The sequence below is a fragment of the Prionailurus bengalensis genome, chromosome D4 (genome assembly GCF_016509475.1).
Source record: "Prionailurus bengalensis isolate Pbe53 chromosome D4, Fcat_Pben_1.1_paternal_pri, whole genome shotgun sequence".
Taxonomy (NCBI): Eukaryota; Metazoa; Chordata; class Mammalia; order Carnivora; family Felidae; genus Prionailurus; species Prionailurus bengalensis.
This window is the reverse complement of record NC_057359.1, coordinates 1,381,410-1,401,781: the sequence shown is the minus strand read 5'-3', so window position 1 is coordinate 1,401,781 and position 20,372 is coordinate 1,381,410. Positions and strand designations below refer to the sequence as shown.

The 20,372-nt window shown below is 47.9% G+C and overlaps 1 protein-coding gene across 2 annotated transcripts in view; it reads right to left on the bottom strand.

Annotated features, from left to right (window-relative positions):
- Nucleotides 1–6,253: 6,253 nt before the first annotated feature.
- Nucleotides 6,254–20,372, bottom strand: part of FAM120A (family with sequence similarity 120A) — a 96,830-nt gene continuing 82,711 nt past the window's right edge. The window contains exons 13-18 of one of the 2 annotated variants that reach the window (XM_043567330.1): nucleotides 18,835–19,044; nucleotides 17,230–17,413; nucleotides 16,595–16,732; nucleotides 14,483–14,624; nucleotides 13,952–14,048; nucleotides 6,254–8,160 (exon numbers count right to left, since the gene is read on the bottom strand). In XM_043567330.1, the coding sequence (XP_043423265.1) occupies nucleotides 7,849–8,160; nucleotides 13,952–14,048; nucleotides 14,483–14,624; nucleotides 16,595–16,732; nucleotides 17,230–17,413; nucleotides 18,835–19,044 (1,083 nt within the window). In that variant the 3' untranslated portion in view covers nucleotides 6,254–7,848. The remainder of the gene's footprint in view (nucleotides 8,161–13,951; nucleotides 14,049–14,482; nucleotides 14,625–16,594; nucleotides 16,733–17,229; nucleotides 17,414–18,834; nucleotides 19,045–20,372) is intronic. The other variant, XM_043567331.1, reaches the window with a different exon arrangement.

Here is a 20,372-nt window from a genome sequence, read left to right as displayed (position 1 = left end):
GGGGGAGCACAAGGGGCTGGACTCAAGGCCCCAGGAAGCAGGGGCAGTGGCCTTGAAATGAGGTGTCCCCCAAGCTCTGGCCCTTTCACATGGTCTGCTCTTTGCTTCCACGCCCACCGAGTCCACCCCACTCCTGAGTCTGTGTCTAAGCATCAAGACCACCACCCACCCGAGTGGCCAGGCATGCTGCTGGGGTAAGAGGATGGACTCCCCAGAAGCATTCCCCCCCACCCTGCTCCAAGGAAGCACAGCCACAGCATGCACCCCGCATCCCCCAGCCAGTCCCAAGCGTGAGACGCGTATTATTCACCTTATCACCCAATGGAAAAACAGCACGTTCCAGGACCTGCTGATTCACTCCCTCTGGACAAAATATACTGAACGCTAGCGCAGGCTTTTCTTTTAATTGTGGTAACATACACAAGATGAAACGTACCATTTTGACCATTTCTGAGTGTACGGTTATTTGGCATGAAGTAAGTTCACACTGTTTGCAGCCGCCATCATGCACCTCCGCCAAGTTTTTCACTGTCCCACCAGTAAACACTAACCCCCATCACTACTCCCCCAGGCCCAGGCACCCACCAGCTACTTCCTGTCTCTATGAACTTGACCACTGTAGGGACCTCAGATAAGTAAGTGGAATCCTACAGTATTTGCCTTCTTGTGACTGGCTTACTTCACCTGGCATCATGTCTTCGAGGTTCATCCATGTTGTAACATGTGAGAGTTCCCTTCCTTTTTAAGACTATTATTTCATTGTGTTTATGATCCATGTTTGATTTCTCCATTCATTGTTGAAGGACACTTGGGTTGTTCCCATGTTTTGGATGTTGTGAATAATGTTGCTATGAATGTGGGTGTGCAAATATCTGTTCGTGTCCCTGCTTTTACTTCTTTTGTGTGTGTACCCAGAAGTGAGATTGGTGAATCATATGATAATTCTATTTTTAACATTTTTAAGAACCATGCCATTTTCCACAGCTGCTGCACCATTTTATATTCCCACCAACAGTGCACAAGTGTCCCAATTTCTCCACATCCTCGCCAACACTTATTTTCTGTACGTATGTGTGTGTGTGTGTGTGTGTGTGTACATGTGTTGATTATAGCTGTCCTAAAGTGGATGAAGTGATATCTCATTGTGGGGTTTTTTTTTTTTTGAAGTAAAAATTCTTAATTTCTCAATGTATAGTTCAATATGCTAGTTTTTGATGGCAAAAATTTGGTTCCATTGAAACTCTGATCACTGTGGTTTTGATCTGCATTTCCCTAATGACTGATGATGTTGGGGATCTTCTCATGAGTTTATTGGCCATCTGTACATCTTTGGATAAATGTCTATTTGAGCCCTTTCCTTATTTTGATTTGGGTTGGGTTTTCTTGTTGTTGAATTATAGGAGTTCTTTATATATTCTGGATACTAATCTCTTATCAGATTGGTGATTTGCAAATGTTCTCACATGCTGTCAGTTGTCCTTGCACTCCATGATGATGTACTCTGATGCACAGACGGTTGTAATTTTGAAGAAGTCAGGTTCATCTATTTTGTTTTCTTTTGTTGCCCTTGCATTTTGATGTCACATCCAAAAAACCATTGCCAAATCCAATGTCATGAAGATTTCATCCTGTGTTTCCTTCCAAGATTTTTATAGGTTTAGGTTTAGGCTTTTGATCCATTTTAAGTTAATTTTTGAGTTGGGGTAAGGGTCAATGTCATGCTTTTGCAGGTGGACATGGAGTCTTCCCAGCACCATTTGTTGAAAGCACTGTCCTTTCCTCATTGAGTGATCATGGCACCCTTGTCAAAATCATTTGACCATGTGGGCAAGGGGTTATTTCTGGGCTTCTTATTGTCTTTCATTGGTCTGTATGTCTAACCTTATACCATACTGTGTTGGTTTCTGTAGCTTTGTAGTAAGTTTCAGAATCAGGAAGGGTGAAACTCGAAATTTGCACTTCTTTTTCAGGACTGTTTTGGTTCTTCCAGGCCCCTTAACACTCTTTATGAATTTGAGAACTGGCTTCTCCACTTCTGCAAAAGGGACTATGATAATTTTGACAGGGATTTCATTGAATCTATAGATCATTTTGGGTAGTACTGCCATCTTAACAATATTAATATTCTGATCCATGAACATGGGATATTTCCACTTATTTGTCTTCTTTAATTGCTTTCAGCAATGTCTTACAGTTTTCAGCATACAAGTCTTTTATCTCCTTGGTTAAACTTACCCCTAGGTTTTGGGGTTTTTTTTAATGTTATTGTAAATGGAATTGTGTTCCTGATTTCCTTTTGAGATTGTTTATTTTTAGTGTTTGGAAACAAAACTAATTTTTAGTGTTTATTTAGTTATCCTGCAACTTTACAGGATTAGTTTTATAACTTTGAATTTACTAGTTCTAACAGTATTTTGTGGAATCTTTAGAGTTCCTAAGTCTTTTTGATTTTACATAACATCTTGTTATCTATGAACAGAGATAATTTTACTTCTTCCTAATTTGGATGCTATTTGCTTGTTTACACAGGTATGTCTGGTTGCTCCTGCTAGAACTTCCAATACTGTGTTGGGTAGAAGTGGTGAAAGTGGCAGTGGCATCTTTCTCCTTTCTGATCTCAGGGGAAAAGTTGTTTTGGGTTTTGTGCATGTGTTTGTGATATATATATTTTTTAATCTTTTCACCATTAAGTATGTTTGCTTTGGGCTTTTCATCTGTGGCATTTACTATGCTGAAAAAGTTTCTATTTCTAATTTCTTGAATTTTGAGACAGGGAGTGTGCATGCAAGTGGAGGAGGTGCTAAGAGAGAAGGCAGAGAGAGAATCCCAAGCAGGCTGTGCCCTGCCAGCACAGAGCCAGACTTGGGGCTCATACTTACCAATTGTGAGATCATGGCCTGGGCTGAAATCAAGAACCAGACGCTTAATTTACTGAACCACCCAGGTGCCCCCCTATGGAGGATTTTTATCATGAAAACATGTTGAATTTTATCAAATGCTTTTTCTGCATCAGTTGAGATGATCCTGTGGGTTTTTCCCCCTTTGTTGGTGTGATGTCTCACCCTGATTGATTTTGAGACCGAACCATCCTTGCATTTCAGGAACAAACTCCATTTCATCAAGGTGTAGAATCTTTTTAACACGCTGGTGAATTTAGTTTCCTGGAATTTTGCTGAGAATTTTGCATCAAGGTTCATGAGGGATACTGTTTTGTAGTTTTCCTTTTTTGTTGTTTTTTTTTGTGTGTGTAGGCTCCACACCTAATGTGGGGCTCAAATTCATGACCCTGAGATCAAAAGTCACATGTTCTACCAACTGAGCCAGCCAGGTACCCCTGTTTTGTAAGTCTTCTTGTAGAGTCTTTGTCTGGCTTTGGTATCAGGGCAATGCTAGCTTCAGAGAGTGTCAGGAAGCATTCCCTCCTCTTCAACATTTGGGAAGAATTTAAGGATTGCTGTTAATTTTTCCCTAAATGTGTGGTAAAATTCACCAGCCATCTGGTCATGGGCTTTTCTTTTTGGGAGGCTTTTGATTATTGACTCACTCTCTGTAATAATTACAGGTATATTAAGATGTCCTGTTTCTTTGTAATTCAGTTTGGGGAGGTTGCGGATTGTGTGTGTGTGGGTTTGTCCACTTCATCTAGGTTATCCAACGTGTTGGTGCACAACTAGTGTAGGTTTTAAAGCTGTGAACCAGGTAGACACGTCCCACCTCCAAGGAGTTCATATGGCAGAGATGACAGACAGGAGATACTAGTTCAAGGCTGGATGTGTGCTTTGGTGACACATGAAGCAATCTGGTGAATGTCAAGAGAGTTCTAAGAGCAGGCCCTTGGGAGACCTGATCCAGAACCCAGTGAAATGAACAGTGACCCATGGGAACTTTGGGAGCCTTCTGGGTTTTTCTGATAGCTATGAGAGTGCCCTTCTGTTGACTATCGTGAGGATGGCCCTGTGATGTTTTGAAGCAATGAGTTTATAGACCAAAGCCCCTCTGCCAAATAACCATATAATTTACATTAAGGGTGCTATTAACAAAACACCAGGACAAGACAAGACAAACGGGCCACTCTGGGAAAACCAACACCAGGGTAACACTTATATAACCCATGCTGGGGTCAGTCATGTCTGAAGAGATGGATATGCACAATGGCCAGGAGTGGACATGGTGTGACGAGGTCTGCTCCTGTGCCTCCAGCTGTTTGCCACATGAGCTGCTGGTGCCTTCTGGGCACACCAGGCCAAGGCCATCCCAGACACCACCCTTAAGTGGCTAGCGCTCTGCCTGAGTAATTTCCAGCCAGCCCCCAGGTGGCCCCTCATGGAGTCTCCAAGACCTCACACCTGCACAGTCCAGCCCACAGCACTGGGTGAAGCACCTAGTACAGAGCCTGCTTTGGCCCATCTGTGGGTCCGTGAGGCCCCTGCCGCCGCCCCCCCCCCCCCCGGCTGTGGTAGGGACAGGAGCGGAGGCCCAGCAGCCAAGGGTCCTGGGCTGGAGGGAAGCAACCTGTGCAGAGCTCACTCTGCCAGGTGAGGGTAAGCAGTAAAGGGGAAAGGACAGTAAACAGGCATTCTCCAAAGAATCAGCGGGAGAATAAGATCGCTGGAGGGGAGAACCGCTCCTGCAGGGAGCGCATCAGGAAGGAGCTCGTGTCCTCATGCCTGCCCACAGGCCTGGAAGGAGACAGATGACAAGGAGGGAGGCCCATTTTCCTGTGACACTGGCCCAATGCTGAGGGTTAAGCCACCTTCCAGGGGCCAGCAGCACCCTTCTCCCCTCGTTGGTGGGTTCTCTCTATACACTGCTTCCTGAGCCCAGCCTCGCCCTGCAGACCCCCGTCCCCCCAGTCCCCTCCCTGTTTTATTTCCCGTGTTCTTACCTGATACGGCCTGGCTTGTACACACCTGTCCTGCGCCCCGAAACGTGAATAGGCGCGGCCCCTGCGGCCCTGAACAGCAGGTGCGCGGGGTTCATCCGCGCTAGGCCGGCGGGGGCACAAGGACCAGGTGTGAACAGGTGTGTCCGTATGCGTACATCACTAGGGGTTTTCTGTCCTTTCTGTGCACCGGCAGTGTTTGAAACTCTACAATAGACATACTACGTTTGAAACACACGAGATCCGTAAGAGCTCTTTCACAAAAGAAAACAAAAAAACGGTGAACCAGAATGCTCGACCAGCGGCTGGGTGAGCGACACGGACCGCCGCGGGGCGTGGACGGTGCGCACGCACCGCCAGCGCAGGTGGAGAGGAGGCCGGAAGGGCTCACTGCTCCGCCCCGAGCTGTCCCAAGCACAAGCCGGAAGCACTCACGGCCCCGCCCCGCGCACAAGCCGGAAGCGGGCCACGGCCCCGCCCCGTTCTAAGCACAGGCCGGAAACGGCCCCGCCTCTCGCACAAGCCGGAAGCGTCTACGACCCTTTCCCGAACCGCGCAGAATCCGGAAGCCCTCACGGCACCGCTCTGCGCCGTCCAGCGCACAGGCCGGAAGCAGCTCGCGGCCCCGCCCCGCACAGAAGCCGGAAGCGCACACGTCCTTTTCCCGCCCCGCGCAGAGGCCGGAAGCGCTCACGGCCCCGCCCCAACCCGCCTGAAGCTGGGGCCGGAAACAGTGGTGGCTGCGTCCCTCCCCTTGTATAGACCGGAAGCGCCCAGCTCCTCAGACTGGGGAGGTGGATTTCTGTCCCGTTTCTCTAAGCGCCGCGGCGGGGCTTGTCCCCATTGCTGCCGGCTGTGCGACCCTAGGGACGCCACAGCTGCGGGCGGTCAGAGTCGTGTGGCCCCCGCAGGGTCGGCCCTGGAGGGTGGTGGGCCCAAGGGCGCGAGGTGCACCCGGAGAAAACCACAATGAAGGGTGGGTCTGGTCAGTAGGGACAGTAATACACGTGCTTCTATCGGGATCTGGTGCGTTTCTTCCTTGGGCTTCTTTCTCCACGTTCAGTCCCGCTTCCCAGCATGGGGACGAGGATGACAGCGCGAGTCCCTTCGGGCTGGAGACCGTAACCCCCTCGCAGAACAGTTTTGAATTGCACCCACTCTAGCGAGCTCTCAGGCAGCTGTTGAGCTTTTTAATTATGTAAGTCCACTCCCCCACTGCCCCTCGCCCCCGACACACGCGTGGACTCAAAGTCAGGATCCCCAGACCTCGTCCTCGCACCGAGAAGGTCTGGTGCCTGCGGTAGCGGTCCCAACTTGAATTAAGTCTCAGTAACATCTGTTGCTACAAGAAATTTAAAAGCGACACCGTACTTTATACTAAAAGAATAAAGATTTTTATTAAGCATTGTAAGTTGCATTCAATAGCCTTCGATACACCACGCCACAACCCACCTACAATCAGTCAGACCCAACAGCAGTTCATTCTTGCACAATCCATGAGTTAGGGCAGAACTCCCTTCAACTTACAGTAAGATCCTACTCAGGTCTTGCGGGCAGGGATTGGGGAATTACATCTCATTTCTGATCACTAATGTGTGATGAAGAGCATCAGGAGAATTATATGAAAACGAATAAGAAGTGATTCTGATTTCAAAGTACATTGTTTGGAAACATTAACAAAAACATCAAAATGATATAAGTATACCTGCTTCTACTAAATTCTTGATGGGAAAGTTCTCAAGAACAAGCAATTTGTTTCCTGCTACAGAAGGGGGGTTGTTTTTTTTGTTTTTTTTTTTTTTAAGATCAAAGGGATTTTTTTTTTGTTTTTCACAGAATTTCATATTTTGCTAATATGAAGGCATAAAACAGCAACAAAGAACAATAATGCATACAGCAGTGAATACACCAGGGTAATGTTGATATTTGAAACAGCTAGATAATTTTGGGGGGGGTTTTAGAATAAATGCAACAGAGGTCAATAATCACAAAATTTTAAGGTTAGAGCAAGATCAGTCAGTGACTAAACAGAGTTAACATCTTTTATAGGACTATTACTGATTATTAGCATTTTGTTTTGCAAATGGGCACATACTGGTAAGAATGGAAGGACAATAACATGCATAATATTAACTACACACTTTAAAAATTATGAACCATGCAGAAGGTTAGCTCAAGTAGTAGCACTAATGGTCTACATCCGATTCAAAACCACATAGTTCATTGATCACAGATGCATGGTATTAAGTCACGAAAAGTTTCAGAACACATTGTGTTGATTTTGAAAGGTCATTTGCATCTTCTATGATTTCAACTTTATCTCCATTTAACTTGCTTGTAAAGTAAGTATGATGTACTGCATATTTAAAATCAGCAGAACGGCAATATTACTCTATAATTTTTTAGTTTTGATAGTTGCACTTTTTTTTTAACACAAAAGAACCACATCAACAGTGATGAGATTTAAGTAAGAAAGAAAAACCGTGGTGTGCCTTATTTCTTTCATAATCATAAAATCAAAGCCTTAGACAAAGCTTCCTTGTGAACAGTAATGCAAAATCAAAGATAATGGCATACATATGGTGCCAAATGCTAAAAATGATATTTTAAGCTATATATACTTAAAGACTGCCAAAATTTGTTTTCTTTATAGTTCAAGAAACACAACTATAGGCTTTTGTCATAACCAGTTTAAACTTTGTGTGTACTTCATTTTAAGTGTGGGAGTCAAATGCTCTTCATTTTCTTTCTCTCTTTTTGTTTTATTGTAGCATTTTGACTACAACTGGTTAAAACTAAAAATGTGTTGTTTAAATCTCTGATATCAAAGAGGGATCCGAATTTCCAAAGTCCTCATTTTTCTCTTACGGAAAGGAAAAAATGTACATAACTGTAGGCTCTCTTTCTCTCCAGATATTCCTGAATCCTACCCTTCCAGCATCCTTCACCCTCTATAAAAAATAAGTTTACTCTTCTTTCTTTAAGACAGCAGCCTCCAGAGCATCAGCTCTGCGGCAAGCACTGTCTGTACTTAGTGCATTTAAGTGAGGATTTGTATTGCACGTCTTAGAGTCATTGTTCAAGGCACTTTCCGAGTGGCTGGGGGCCCTGGCATCGCCCGCGCTCCCGTTCATCTGGGGAGCAGGCTTCTCCTCAGCCACCGCTCCGTTTTCAGCCAGGGACCCATCTGAAGACACGGCAGACGACTTGGATTCCCCGGATCTTGACTTCAGTTCTTTGGCCACTTCTTCTGCTGAAGCAGCATAAGGAGGCTTGCCCTGGTCAAAATCAAGGATAACAAGCAATAAGGCAGCTGTGATACACAGTGGGAGAAGGGACGCCTATGGAGGCCTGTGCTTCAGGTTCAACAGCACAGTACACTGCATGGGTGTGCTCCTCACGCTTTCTACTCTCTGCTCTATACCTTCTCTTAATCCTCTGTGGTCTGTACAGTCCGTTACTCTACACTCTCTATACCTATATACGCTCCAGTCTGTATTTTTCACAACCTGTGTATATACTTCATAGGCTATATACTGTATATATTTGATAGTCTGTATTCTCTCTGTACTCCATACTTGAATCTACATTCTCTGTAATCTGTGTAATATATATTCTTTCTCTCTATAGTATCACCTATGTACTCTATAGTCTATAGTTTGCATCATCTACATACTCTAGTGTATACATTCTAATCTCTATACTGTCTACACTCTATACTTTCCACAGTCTATGTACAGTCTACATACTCTCCACAGTCTGTGTACTCTGCACTCTGGTCTGTACTCTCCATAGTCCACAGTCCACATACTCTCTGTGGTCTGTGTACTCTGTACTCTCATCTATACTCTTGTAGTCCATAGTCTACATACTTTCTACGCCCCATACTCTCTATGGTCTGTGTACTCTAGTCTATACTCTCTGTAATCCAGAGTCTACATACTCTCTAGGCCCCATGCTCTCCACAGTCTGTGTACTCTGTACTATGGTCTATACCCTCCGTGGTCCAGTCTATATACTCTCTATGCCCCATACTCTCTACGGTCTGTGTACTCTGTACTCTCGTCTATACTCTCCGGAGTCCACAGTCTACATACTCTCTATACTCCTTACTCTCTATGGTCTGTGTACTCTATACTCTCCATAACCTGAACAGTCTACATATTCTCTATGGTCTGTGTGCTCTAGTCTATACTCTCTGTCATTCACACAGTCTATCTACTCTCTATAATCTGTTTATTCTGTACTCTAGTCTATACTCTATACTCTAACACACTCTGTTTTGCTTCTGACTGACCTGCAGCTGGCAAAAGCTGGTCTCAGCAGGTTCGTCCTGGGGCCCCTTCCCTCCACTTCTCTGTAGTTAATATCCTGACCTTGCAGTAGACCCCACTTGAAGAGGTCCACCTAATCCTTCTGGACAGCACCAAGTCATCTATGCTAACACCGCTCCTCGATACGTCCTCTCTGAAATTACAAACCACCATCCTCACTACGTGTCCACCAACAACTTACACATCCACCTGTCGCGGGCAGTGGGAGGCCCATTTCTACTGGAAAATGGAAGCAAACCTAAGGCCTCTCTGGACAACCCAACAAGAAACAAGTCTAAGCTGATAATCGCCAGGTGTGTTTGTGACCTATCTCTTCTGAACAGGTCTCCCTGCTCCTCTTAACAAACTTAAAAGTAATTCTAGGAAAAATGAACTTTTGGAGTGAAAGATGAGACCTCTCGGTAAGAGACGAGGAAGACAGCCCGAGATCTTTCAGCCGTTTACATCTTAGACCGTGGGTTTCTCAGCCTGGCACCTCAACATTGCAGACCTGGTAATTCTGTCACGGGCCATCTTGTGTGTTGCAGAGTGGTGGGCATCGCTGGCCTCTCCCCAGAAGACACCAGAAGCACTTGCACACTGAGCTATGATGATCAACAATGTCCCCAAACAAAGCCAATGGCCCTTGGGGCCAACATCCCAGGGCTGAGAACCACTGCTGGAGGCGGATTCAGTGCTGAAGGAAACCTTAACGGTCTTACCCTTATGTGGTCATTTTTCAGTGAAGAAACTGAGACCCAAAACAGGAAAGCTGCCTTTCAACCCCAGATGGCAGGGTGTCGGGTGCCTCTAGTCCTCCCTGCTGAGAACCAGGGTTTTTGCCTGGTTACAAATAAAGGCCCTCTCTGCTCAGCCAAGTGGGGCTGGAGATATGTGTTACCCTCGCCTTGGGGATGCCTTGTCTCACACCAGTGGTCCCTGCGTTTGTTCCCCTCTGGGCTCCATTCCCACAGGTCTTCTCACTTCGGTGCTCAATCCCAGAGTTCAGAAATATGCATGTAAACCCTCCCCCAAGTCAACACTACTGCCATTTTCTTGGAATCCTGAGAAAAATTAAAATATATAAGAGGACAAAGCAGAGGGAAATAACACTGAAGATTTCAAGTACTTGCTCAGACCTCTAAGCCCTCAGTCTCGGAGGGAAAAGCCCACCGGCCGCTACGCCAAACGCCTGAAGCAGGATCTCCAGGGTGCCAACACAAAAAAGTAACTCAGAATTGTTTTTTCTGAGGATACACAAGGACCCAGGAATTCATTCCCAGGTATGTACCCAAGAGGAATGAAAACATATGTCCACACAAACACCTGAACACAACCACTGTAGTTAACAATACTCTGTTGCATATCTGCAAGTTGCTGAGAGATCTCAAAGGTTCTCGTCACAAGAAAATAAGTTTTTGTAACCATTTGAGGAGATGCATGTTAACGAGACTTCCCGTGGTGATCATCTTGCAATGCATACAAATACAAATCACTATGCTGCACCCAGAACTAACATGATGGTGTATATTGATTACATCTCAGTAAAGCTGGAGGAAAACCCAAACCTATGTATGTATGTTCACAGCAGCATTACTCATAACCAAAAACGTGCAAACCACCTGAATGCCCAGCAACTGGTAAATGGATAAAGTGAGCCTCGCCCTCAGTGGAGCCCTCACAGCAATCACGAGGACCCAAGGGCCGGTGGCGCCACGACAGGTGCGCATACATGACAGGCACAGAGCAAGTCCATACACAGCAAAACAGATCCGTGGCCGCCGGGGGCTGGGACGTGGCTGCAACGGAGTAAGGGGTTTCTTCTTGGGTGATGAACGTTCTGCAATTGGCAGTGTCCCTGCATGACAGTGAGGACAGGCCGCACTGTACTTTCTAAGCAGGTGAGCTGCATAGTAGGTGAGTTCTATCTCAAAAGAAGAAGACATCAAAGGGAGTCAAGAATGTGCCAAACACTGGCGACAGACACAAGACTAGCTCAACAGGAACCACCAGAGATGAAATCAAAGCAAGGGAGAACAACAGAAATGAAAACCCAGTAATTCAAGAAAAGCTTCTGATGTAAGACAAGATATGAAACTGTGTTTAGAAAGAACACGTTGTGTGCTGAGTGCACCGGCCCAGAATGACCAGCAGTGGGGTGCATCACGAAACCTTGGCAGAGAAACAAAAACAATTTGGGCATTTAGGCCCAAACCGCGAATGTCTTCTGAGGGAAAGACAATTCAATTATTAGCGGTCTTTGACACAAAGCTTATGACAGAAGAAAATGACAATATACGTGAGACGCATGAGAAGGAGGTATGAGCCACCACTTTCAACTGTTAGGAAAGCAAAGTGCTTCTGAACGTCCCCTGGTTTCTGTGAGGTCCTGCCTGTGGAGTCCCCTGAGGAGAGCCTGGAGGGACAAGGCCGGCGGGCAGGGGACGCGGGTCCACAGAGGCCAGGCCAATGAGGCGTGGGTGGGGCGGTGGGTGGAGGCTGCACGCTGGGACAATGCAGCGGATAACCGCACAGCTATTGTCACAACGAGAGCTGGGGGGAGAACAGGGTGAGTCTGTCAACACCGTGACTGCCCGTGGACGAAGCCAAGGGCCAGCCAGGGGCACTCTGACTCTAACTTAACGAGCCCCGGTTCTCAGGGTGGAAGATAATAGACATGGACACGAACAGTAAAGTTTAAATCAAATTCCTGAAGTCTTCAATTTGATTCAGAAGAGTCGCTATAAATTCTTGAGATAAAAACAGCGGCATCCACATACATATTCCCCTGTGCGTGTGGTACACAAGAGTGTGCAGCAGCACAAGCATGTGCGGGTCTGAGTGCCTGGTGCACGCGAGTACACGTATCTCCTCTAGCCCTGTTCACAGAGAAGCCCAGAAACAGTGATTCAGCATGAGGAAAGGACACATAGATGTAACATCAGAGATGTAAGTAAAAGCCCTCAGTTTAACTTGGAAACGTCAGTGTGAATTTATGAGGATTTTATCTTTAAAGAAAAAGACAATACAAAGCTCGCATGTCGTGTGTTCATGCATGAAGACCAGGACTGCATGTCCAGGTCTGTGCTCAGAGAACACTAGGAACAGTCACTGGCCCTCCAGCACTCAGGGTGCCCAGACGGTGGTTTTCAAATGCCATTTCCCACTAAAGAGACAAGGAATCGAGAGAAATGTGGTGGTTCTGCTGGGCCGGGCGATGCCCACAGAGAAAGCCACCGCAGACCAGAGGCCACGCAAAGGGCCTGTGGCCAAGGGCAGCAAGGTATCTGTCCTGCAAGCACTGTAATACTCAGGTACCAAATGGGAGCCAATGGGAAGCGTCTCTTTATAAAAACACCCCAATAAATAACGAAAAAGAAATAATGCAACAAGACTATCTTCCTTTGGCAATCTCCAGCGAATGAATGGATCCAGCCTGTGACACATCAAAGGGTCCCAATGTGCAGAAGCAGACACTCGTGCCCCTGACAAAAGCACGCAGGTCCACTTCAGTTCTGCCACAGGCGCAGACCAGTGCAGAGTCTGGCTCAGTGCCTAGACCCACTACCAGGATGCAAGAAAGAAAAGGTCAGGTCATAGGGGGGCAGCCCGCTCAGCACATGCTCGGCAAGATGCAGAAAGTCTGGGCGTTTGGGCGCAAAAGGCGGTGTTGTCTGTCCTTCCACACACAAAGCAAAGGAGACAGGCATGGGGGAGGGAAGCCAGTGGACTCAGGGACTTTAAAGATGCAGCAAAATAAAAGAAGGTGAGCTCCCCACGGGAACAAGAAAGAGGCCAGGCCACCCAGTTGTCTTGTGTGGTTCCGGTGTCTGTGTTTTACGTGAAAGGCCCCCTTAATCGTAGGGGTGATGGCTCCACGAGGGGCTGTCTGTACAGGATGGGCTCCGGGCTGGAGCACAGCACGGGTGCATTCCCCCCCCACCTTATAAACCCGTTCAGAGGCTGAGTGCCTTCAGCTTAAAAGGGCTCAGAAGGCAGAGGAAGGTCAAGGTGAGCCTGAGGAGGGCAAAGTGAGCCGAGCACATGCCCCATCCTGGGGCATGCTGCACTGCAGAGGGGGCTGCCCTTGTACCTGACTCACTAGATGCATTTCATCAACACAGAAGTTCCCAAGGTGGTGAGATCACCTGGTAAAGGCAGGCCAATACATTTCCACACGTGGGCTACTAATGTGGGAGCCAAGGGAGAGCTGGGACATTTGCATGCACAGCACGGGAAGAAAGGCACACTTTGATGAAACATCAAACACAGCAGTAAGGCTGCCTGGCATTTCTAAAAGATCCTTCTCAAGGGGAAATTCATCAGGATCCATGTCCCAACATGGTCTATCCAAAGTGGGAGGAAACTCCAGCTCGGTCATGAAGATGGGTATGTGATTTTGTCTCCTCACAGGCTCAGCCTTTCAGCGAAGTGCTAGTCAAGACAGTCCAGGAGGAGAAAAAGACGTCAGTTTTCTTCTTAAATCCTGACTGCTATTTACCTAAATAACATTTTAGAATATAACTGCCGCTAACAGCCCCAGAATACTCCCCGGGCAGCAGTGACCAGGAGACCATACTCTTCAGCACCCACGACGCCGGCCACCGTGGGCTGAGGAGTCACAGCCGGCGAGCAAGTGGCGCCACCGCTGCGTCTGCCTTGCGCTCGACAGCTACAGAGAGGCCCCGGCAGACCTTTCTGGACGCAGGCACTGAGCCACCAGCCCGGAGTGAGGCGCCGCTGCCCCATGGATTACCTGAATCACACCCTGGTTTTTATAGCCTCTGCCGTAGTACCGTCCGCCTCTTCCAAACGTTCTGATCACCGGGGTGGAAATAACTCCCCTCGGACGCCTGAACGGATAAAAGAGGACAAAAGCACACAGGCTTGAATCTGTTGAGCAGCTGGAACATTTAAAATGATGCCGATCCCACGCTGTAGAAAGCACCGGTCTATTAAATAAATCATGGTCACATCGTGGACTTATTTCAAGATTCCAAGAAATCAATCTTAGTTTTTTGGTCCCTATCCAGTGCATTCAATTTGAAAAATAATATACTTCAAAATGCTTTTTTAAATATTAAAAAATTGTTAATTGAATGTGTGGGTAACTATTTAATAATGGCTTAGTTACATAATGCTATATACAATGGAATCCTACATAACCACAATGACATTAAGGAATATATCTAATGAAGAAAAAATGTTTCTAATAAACTCGTGACTAAAATAAGTAAGAGGCTATTTTCTAATTAACACAAACATGTTTTCACTGTTCAGAACTTACCCTCTTGCTGGTCCTCCAACAGAAACTACCTGTAGGGGGAAAGGCCCGCGGCCCCCACGGCCCCGTCTGCTCCCAGCCCAGTGGCCAACCACGGTGCCGGCTATTTCTAGCTTCCCTCCCTGAGAAGGTATAGGTTGGATTCCTGCACGAAAAATAGACAAAATACATCTTGACAATCAGAGAATTAAAAACAGCAAAAAGAAAACAAGCGAGCAATTTGTTTTCACTGTGGTTTATATTTCATACAAAGCCCCCTCCTCTGAAGTTTTGTGAAGACTTCTTATTTATTACATAAAGTATCTATGTACATATTGTTTACGGGTTTTAACTGTTGTTGAAAATACACCTGAAAGTCAGACAGAAGTGTTGGCCACTCAGAGAACCCACAACAGCTGATCTGAGTTTAAAAAGCAAAATGTGCAAGGCTTTCTGGCTGAAACAGTTCAATAAAGCGTGGCCACTGGGCGCTCACAGCCGGCCTCCTCCCCTACCAACGTGGATACCTGCAAACTCCATGTTTTCTCTTTGGGGAACTGCTTCCAAGTTTCCTGCCTTAACCAAACATTACAGAAGTTAACCAGTAAATGTGGCTGTTGTTTCTTATTGTTAAATTAAATTAAATTAAATCAGTGGGGTCACCAACACCACTGTATCAGTAACTTCTATTAACCACCAACAGCCTGCATATTCTAAGGATTTCTGACTTAACTAAGAAAATTCTCAAATATGTAACTGATAGCAAAACTTCTGATAAAACCCAAACAGAATAGAACCTCAAGCTTCCTATCTTCTGGCAGATGGAATGGATTATAATTAAGTCTCCATCATCCAGGTGTTCACCATGACCATTCTAGCTGCCAGACAGCGCTGCCCAACATCCAAATCTACAAGCCTTACATTCCTAGTAGCCACAATGAAATAATACAAAAACAGGTAAAATAGGTTTTGATAATTTGTTTTATTTAGCCCAATATATCCAAAATAGTATTATTTCAACATGTAATCAATATAAAAACTACTAATTAGATATTTTGCAATCTTTTTTCCATATTAGATCTAAAACTGGGCGTGTATTTTATAGCAAGGTCAAGTGCTCAAGAGCCACAGTGGCCGGTGGCTACTACACTGGACAGAGCAGAGCTGAGCTCCAGACACAATCTGGGGGAAGTTACAAAGCAGTTCCTCTGGTCGTTTCAGCCTACAAAACCACTTCTGACCCTACAATGTCTATAGCCACCACCCTACCCATAGGTTTATCCCAACTGCACGCTGACGTGAGTGTCCAGGCAAGGGGTGCAAGGAGCTGAAGCCGATGGTGAAGCAGAGAGCAGGCGTCACTGCACGCTGCATGGCGTGGGCAGGAAGAAAAGCGCCCTGGAAGCTGCAAGAGCCAGTGGGAGGCAGGAGAGGGCATGCGGGGCCGGTGCAGGGGGAGACGGCCCCAGAGCCCCTCTGGGGGCTGCGCTAGCCTGTGCATCTTACTGCTGCAAAAGAGGTCTCCCGCCAACCCCAAGGAACAGAGCTGGAAGAACATTCCTGGGAAGGATAGAAAGCCTGCGTACCCTAAAGTTACTCACAAATGTATCTGAACAGCCCTGTGGTGTGGACCTGATGGCCACGTCTGGCTCTGCGGTCCCCAAATACAGGACGTGTGACAAAACTACAAGTCACAGGCTTTAATTACAGCAAAATCACAAGACATTATTTCAAAACTAAATGTTAAGTCTTTTTTCTCCCTTGTAAAACCAATACGTACAAGAAGAGAAGCAAAGGGAATTTAAAATAAGCTCATTTATGTATGTGTTATTAGATCTTTCTCAAAAACGTTGCCTACGAAACAAGCTGCGGTCAGTTTCCAAGCCAGGAACTGCTATGGCCTCAGGACCTCCGTCGTCGGGGAAGGAGCCCGCCAACGAGCCCTGTAGGGCAGCCTGCTCCTTCGGGGAGGCGGCGCTGGGGCCGGGCTCAAGGGCTGCGTGGACACCCGCCCGTCCCACTGGAAGGCAGAGACCTGGGGGCGGCCGGGGCCGGGAGCGGGCCTGGCGGGGAGGACGCGGAGGGGGGCCAGGCGGGGCGGCGAAGCTCTAGGAGAAGGCGTGCTGGCATAATTACCGCCCTGCGACTTGCTAGTCCTGCTGCTGTCCCCGCCTGAGAAGGCTCCGCAGTGTCCCGCTGCTGTTGCCACTCGGAAGGCACGGTAAGCGCCTGTCGCTACAGTGTCCCCATAGGGGCCTCCAAAGCCACAGACTCCTGTGGGACCCGGGTGGAGAGAGACGGAGAAGCTGTGAGGAGCAGGTTCTAGGGGAGCCACCGGTGGGCCTCTGGGCAGAACGACCCCATCTCCTTCACCTGCTGTTCCCATACCATTGGCTGCCGGGGCGGGGGGAGGGGTCTCCCAGCCCCTGCTGTCCACACTGGAGCGCGTCTGAACCATCCCTGGGGGCAGGGGGTGGCCTTAGTGGAGAGGCCTCCTCTGACCCCACAGGTGAGCAAACCGTAAGCCACAAACACAAGCGGAGTTTTCAGCTGTGCCGACCAATCGTAAAATCCAGTCTCTGCAACAGCCTTCGTATTTCCCTCTCTCCCTTACCCGCATCTCTTCGGGGATCTGCGTTTGTCTATGGTGAGGAGCTGATACTGCAAACTTCGTCATGAGCCTGACCATGAACGAGGTCCCAGCACAGCATGACACGGCGCATCCGTCCCCACCACCCCACGGTCCCTCCCGACGTCGCCTGTGCGCTCACCTGCAAAGCCCCGCCCACGGCCCTGAGCCGGGGGGACCGGCCCGAAGTGCCGGGGGTACACGGAGGCAGGGTAGAAAGGCAGCGCCGTGGGCGGCGGAAAGGGAAGCGGGTGGCTCTGCCGGGAGAGGTTCAGCCCTTCCAGAATGCTCTGCCGCATCTTCTCCACCTTGGCGGCTTGCTCGGCCTGCAAGTCAAGCGCCGGCATGTGAAAACTCGGTTCACAGAGTTTTCTCGAATCGAAATGGACAGGAAAGAAGTGAGACCCACCAGCTGCCAGGATGCATGTGCTCTTTTCCCATGAGTCAGTCACGGTCTGTGCAGCCACACTGGGTGCGGTCGGCAAGCACACCAAAAATGCAATCAATGAACACATACCGCCTGCTTCCATTACATCATTCCCACAGACGCAACATCAACTTAAGCCACAGCTTTCAGCCGATCTCCAGGTGAGGACCATTCACTACCGAAGGTACTAACTGAAAGAGTGGTTTTGGTTCTGGAAGCCAACAGCTGAGCCCAGAGAGGTCCCACTGCAGCGCAGACAATGCCCACCGACCGAGCACTCGGCCAGCTGTGTGCCCCGTGTGGCAGAGAGGGCACCAAGGCCCAGCGACCGTGCTGACAGGGGGCGGGAGGCTGCCTGAGGGGATCACATCACAGTGAACAACATCGCTCCCAAGGATGCGGACAACACAGCTAGTGGGCATCAGATCCACTGTGAAAGAGTCTGTACGACATTCACCTGCAGTGTCTTTTGTTAATACATAAATTCAAGTAGCAACACCGATCCTTAACCAGAGAATCTGAAAACCTGCTCACCCCACAAATCTGTGCTTATGCTGAGCCTGACCCGAGAGTCACGGCAGCTCGGGCAGAACGTGCCGTCAGAAGCCTGAGGCGACTGCAAGAGAACAAGACGGTCTGATGGTGGACCGCACCTTCTGCTCAGGCCAGGACTTCCAACTAATGCGCTCAGTCCTCGCTATTCATGACTCCACGTCTGTGGACCCACCCGCTTGCTGAAATGTACTTGTAACCCACAATCGTGCCCGAGGCCTCACGCAGAGGGGGCACCGCTTGTTTCAGACTTTACACTGGAAACAAGTGTCCTGTTCACCATCCACTTAGTGCCACAGTTTTCACATTTCTGTGGGTGATTCTGTTTGAAATGGGCCCAAGCACAGTGCCGAGTGCTGGCTCATGTCCCTAAGTGCCAGGTCGTGAGATGTGCCCTGTGGAGACACCGCGTGTGTCCCATGTGCTTTGTTTGGGCTGTTCCAGCGCTGCTGACCACACGTATAAGGTGAGTAATTTAACAATACAATATGTATTCATCAAGAGGACTTTCAACAGAAACACACATTAAACAAGGAAGCGTACTGAGTGGCTGACAAAGATGTGGCCGGGGCCGGTAGGAACCCAGGCCTGTAGGTCCTGCCGGGAGCGAGGTCCAGGCGAGTGCAGCACATCACATGTGCGCCTGCAACCTGCGCAGACAGCCCAGCTCACCAGCCTGCAAGCACTCCTCCCATCCCGCCGAGGTGGCCAGAGGCTTCTCCCCACCCGCCAACCAACCCCCCGCTGGCCGGCGTTCCTGAGACTGACCTGACCATCACAGAGGTCGATGAGTGGGGTCTTTTCCCGGCTGGCTTTGAGGAGTTTGGACTGGAAGAGCTTCCCATCAAAATACATCCAAGGGCAGCAGTGCTCCCAGGGCACCGGCTGGCCACACGCGTCGTTTGCAAACAGGGCCATGTCCACACCACTCATGAAGAGAGCTGACAGCTGAATGCCTCGGGGGTCGAGGTTCTCAATCTTTAAATGGAAAAGAATGATTTCTATGGAGTAAGAACACCGCAGAACCCGATTCTCACCATTTCTGACTACAGCTCTCCACGGTTAGCGTGGACACCCCTCCACCAAACGCTCCCTACGCACACCTGCTATTTCCTTACAGTGACCTAGCACTATCTGAACACAGAGACTGTTTATGTTATTTAACAGATTTAAATTTTAGAGACTGTTTTATAAACATACTGAAGTATTTCAATTTGGAATTTGTAAAGCATCATAGGAGCGTAAAGTAATACTATATTGAAGTTGACATGAGAAAGTAACAGATTATTAATAGTCTCCTTAGCAGTTAGGAAGTCCACTGTCCACTTACGAAAATAAGTTACCCTTCAGATTCTACACACTGGTAATGTATGAACAAAAAGTTATAACAAGCAACATTCCGTTAAGATTCTGCATTTTTTCAAGTATATTAAAAATTACTCAGCATAATTCCATTCTAAAACCTGTACTTCATGTTTACATTATTTCATGTTAATGTTTTAGGTAGCAACTCATTAATGAGACTGTCAAATGCTTCAGGAGAAATGGATAGCTTATAAATGGAAGAACACAACAACAAAAACACGGTATCTGGACCATGCAGACTATCTCTCCTGCCCCCTCCTTCATGGCGCTGCACCTCCCTGCGCGCACGGCCCTGGCTCCTAGCACCTGACACGCAGGGCGAGGAACACTGACAGATACAGTCAACTCTTGATTGTCTGTCTGTGAAGGACCTCGTTTGTGGATTATCCAGAAGGCAGTTTTAACTGCCAGGGTTCTGTCTTCCCACCTTTCACGCTTATTTTCTAAGGCGAGGGTATCTCAAGAACACAGACCCTACGGGGTATCACCCTAAGCAATGCCTAAATGTGGCAGGTACGCCGGCTTTTCATTAACAAGAAAAAAGGTCATTCCCATGCCCGACACTGAGGAATTTCTGACTATCTGCTGTTTTGTGCTCAGGGGCCACCATTCCCCACAATCCGCTAATGCTGTGTCTTCCAACCTTGGTTTTTTGGATTTTCAGTCAATGTAGTTCAGAACCTTCCAAACCTGGAGAAGCCCATCCATACCCCCGGCCCCGCCTGCCGCCCAGCCCCATTGGCCCCTGCTTCTCCGGAGCCTGAGCCTCGCTGGGAAGGACAGTGCACTCGGCTGAGGGCAGGCAGGGCTGGGTGATGGGGCTGCATGCATTTTATATTTATGAGCAGAAAGTGGGGAAAGAGAAAATCAAAATGGAGAAAGAATTCACTTGAAGTGGAAACTCCCTTCTCTGAGAGTCTCAAGGCAGAAAGAGGGAGCTT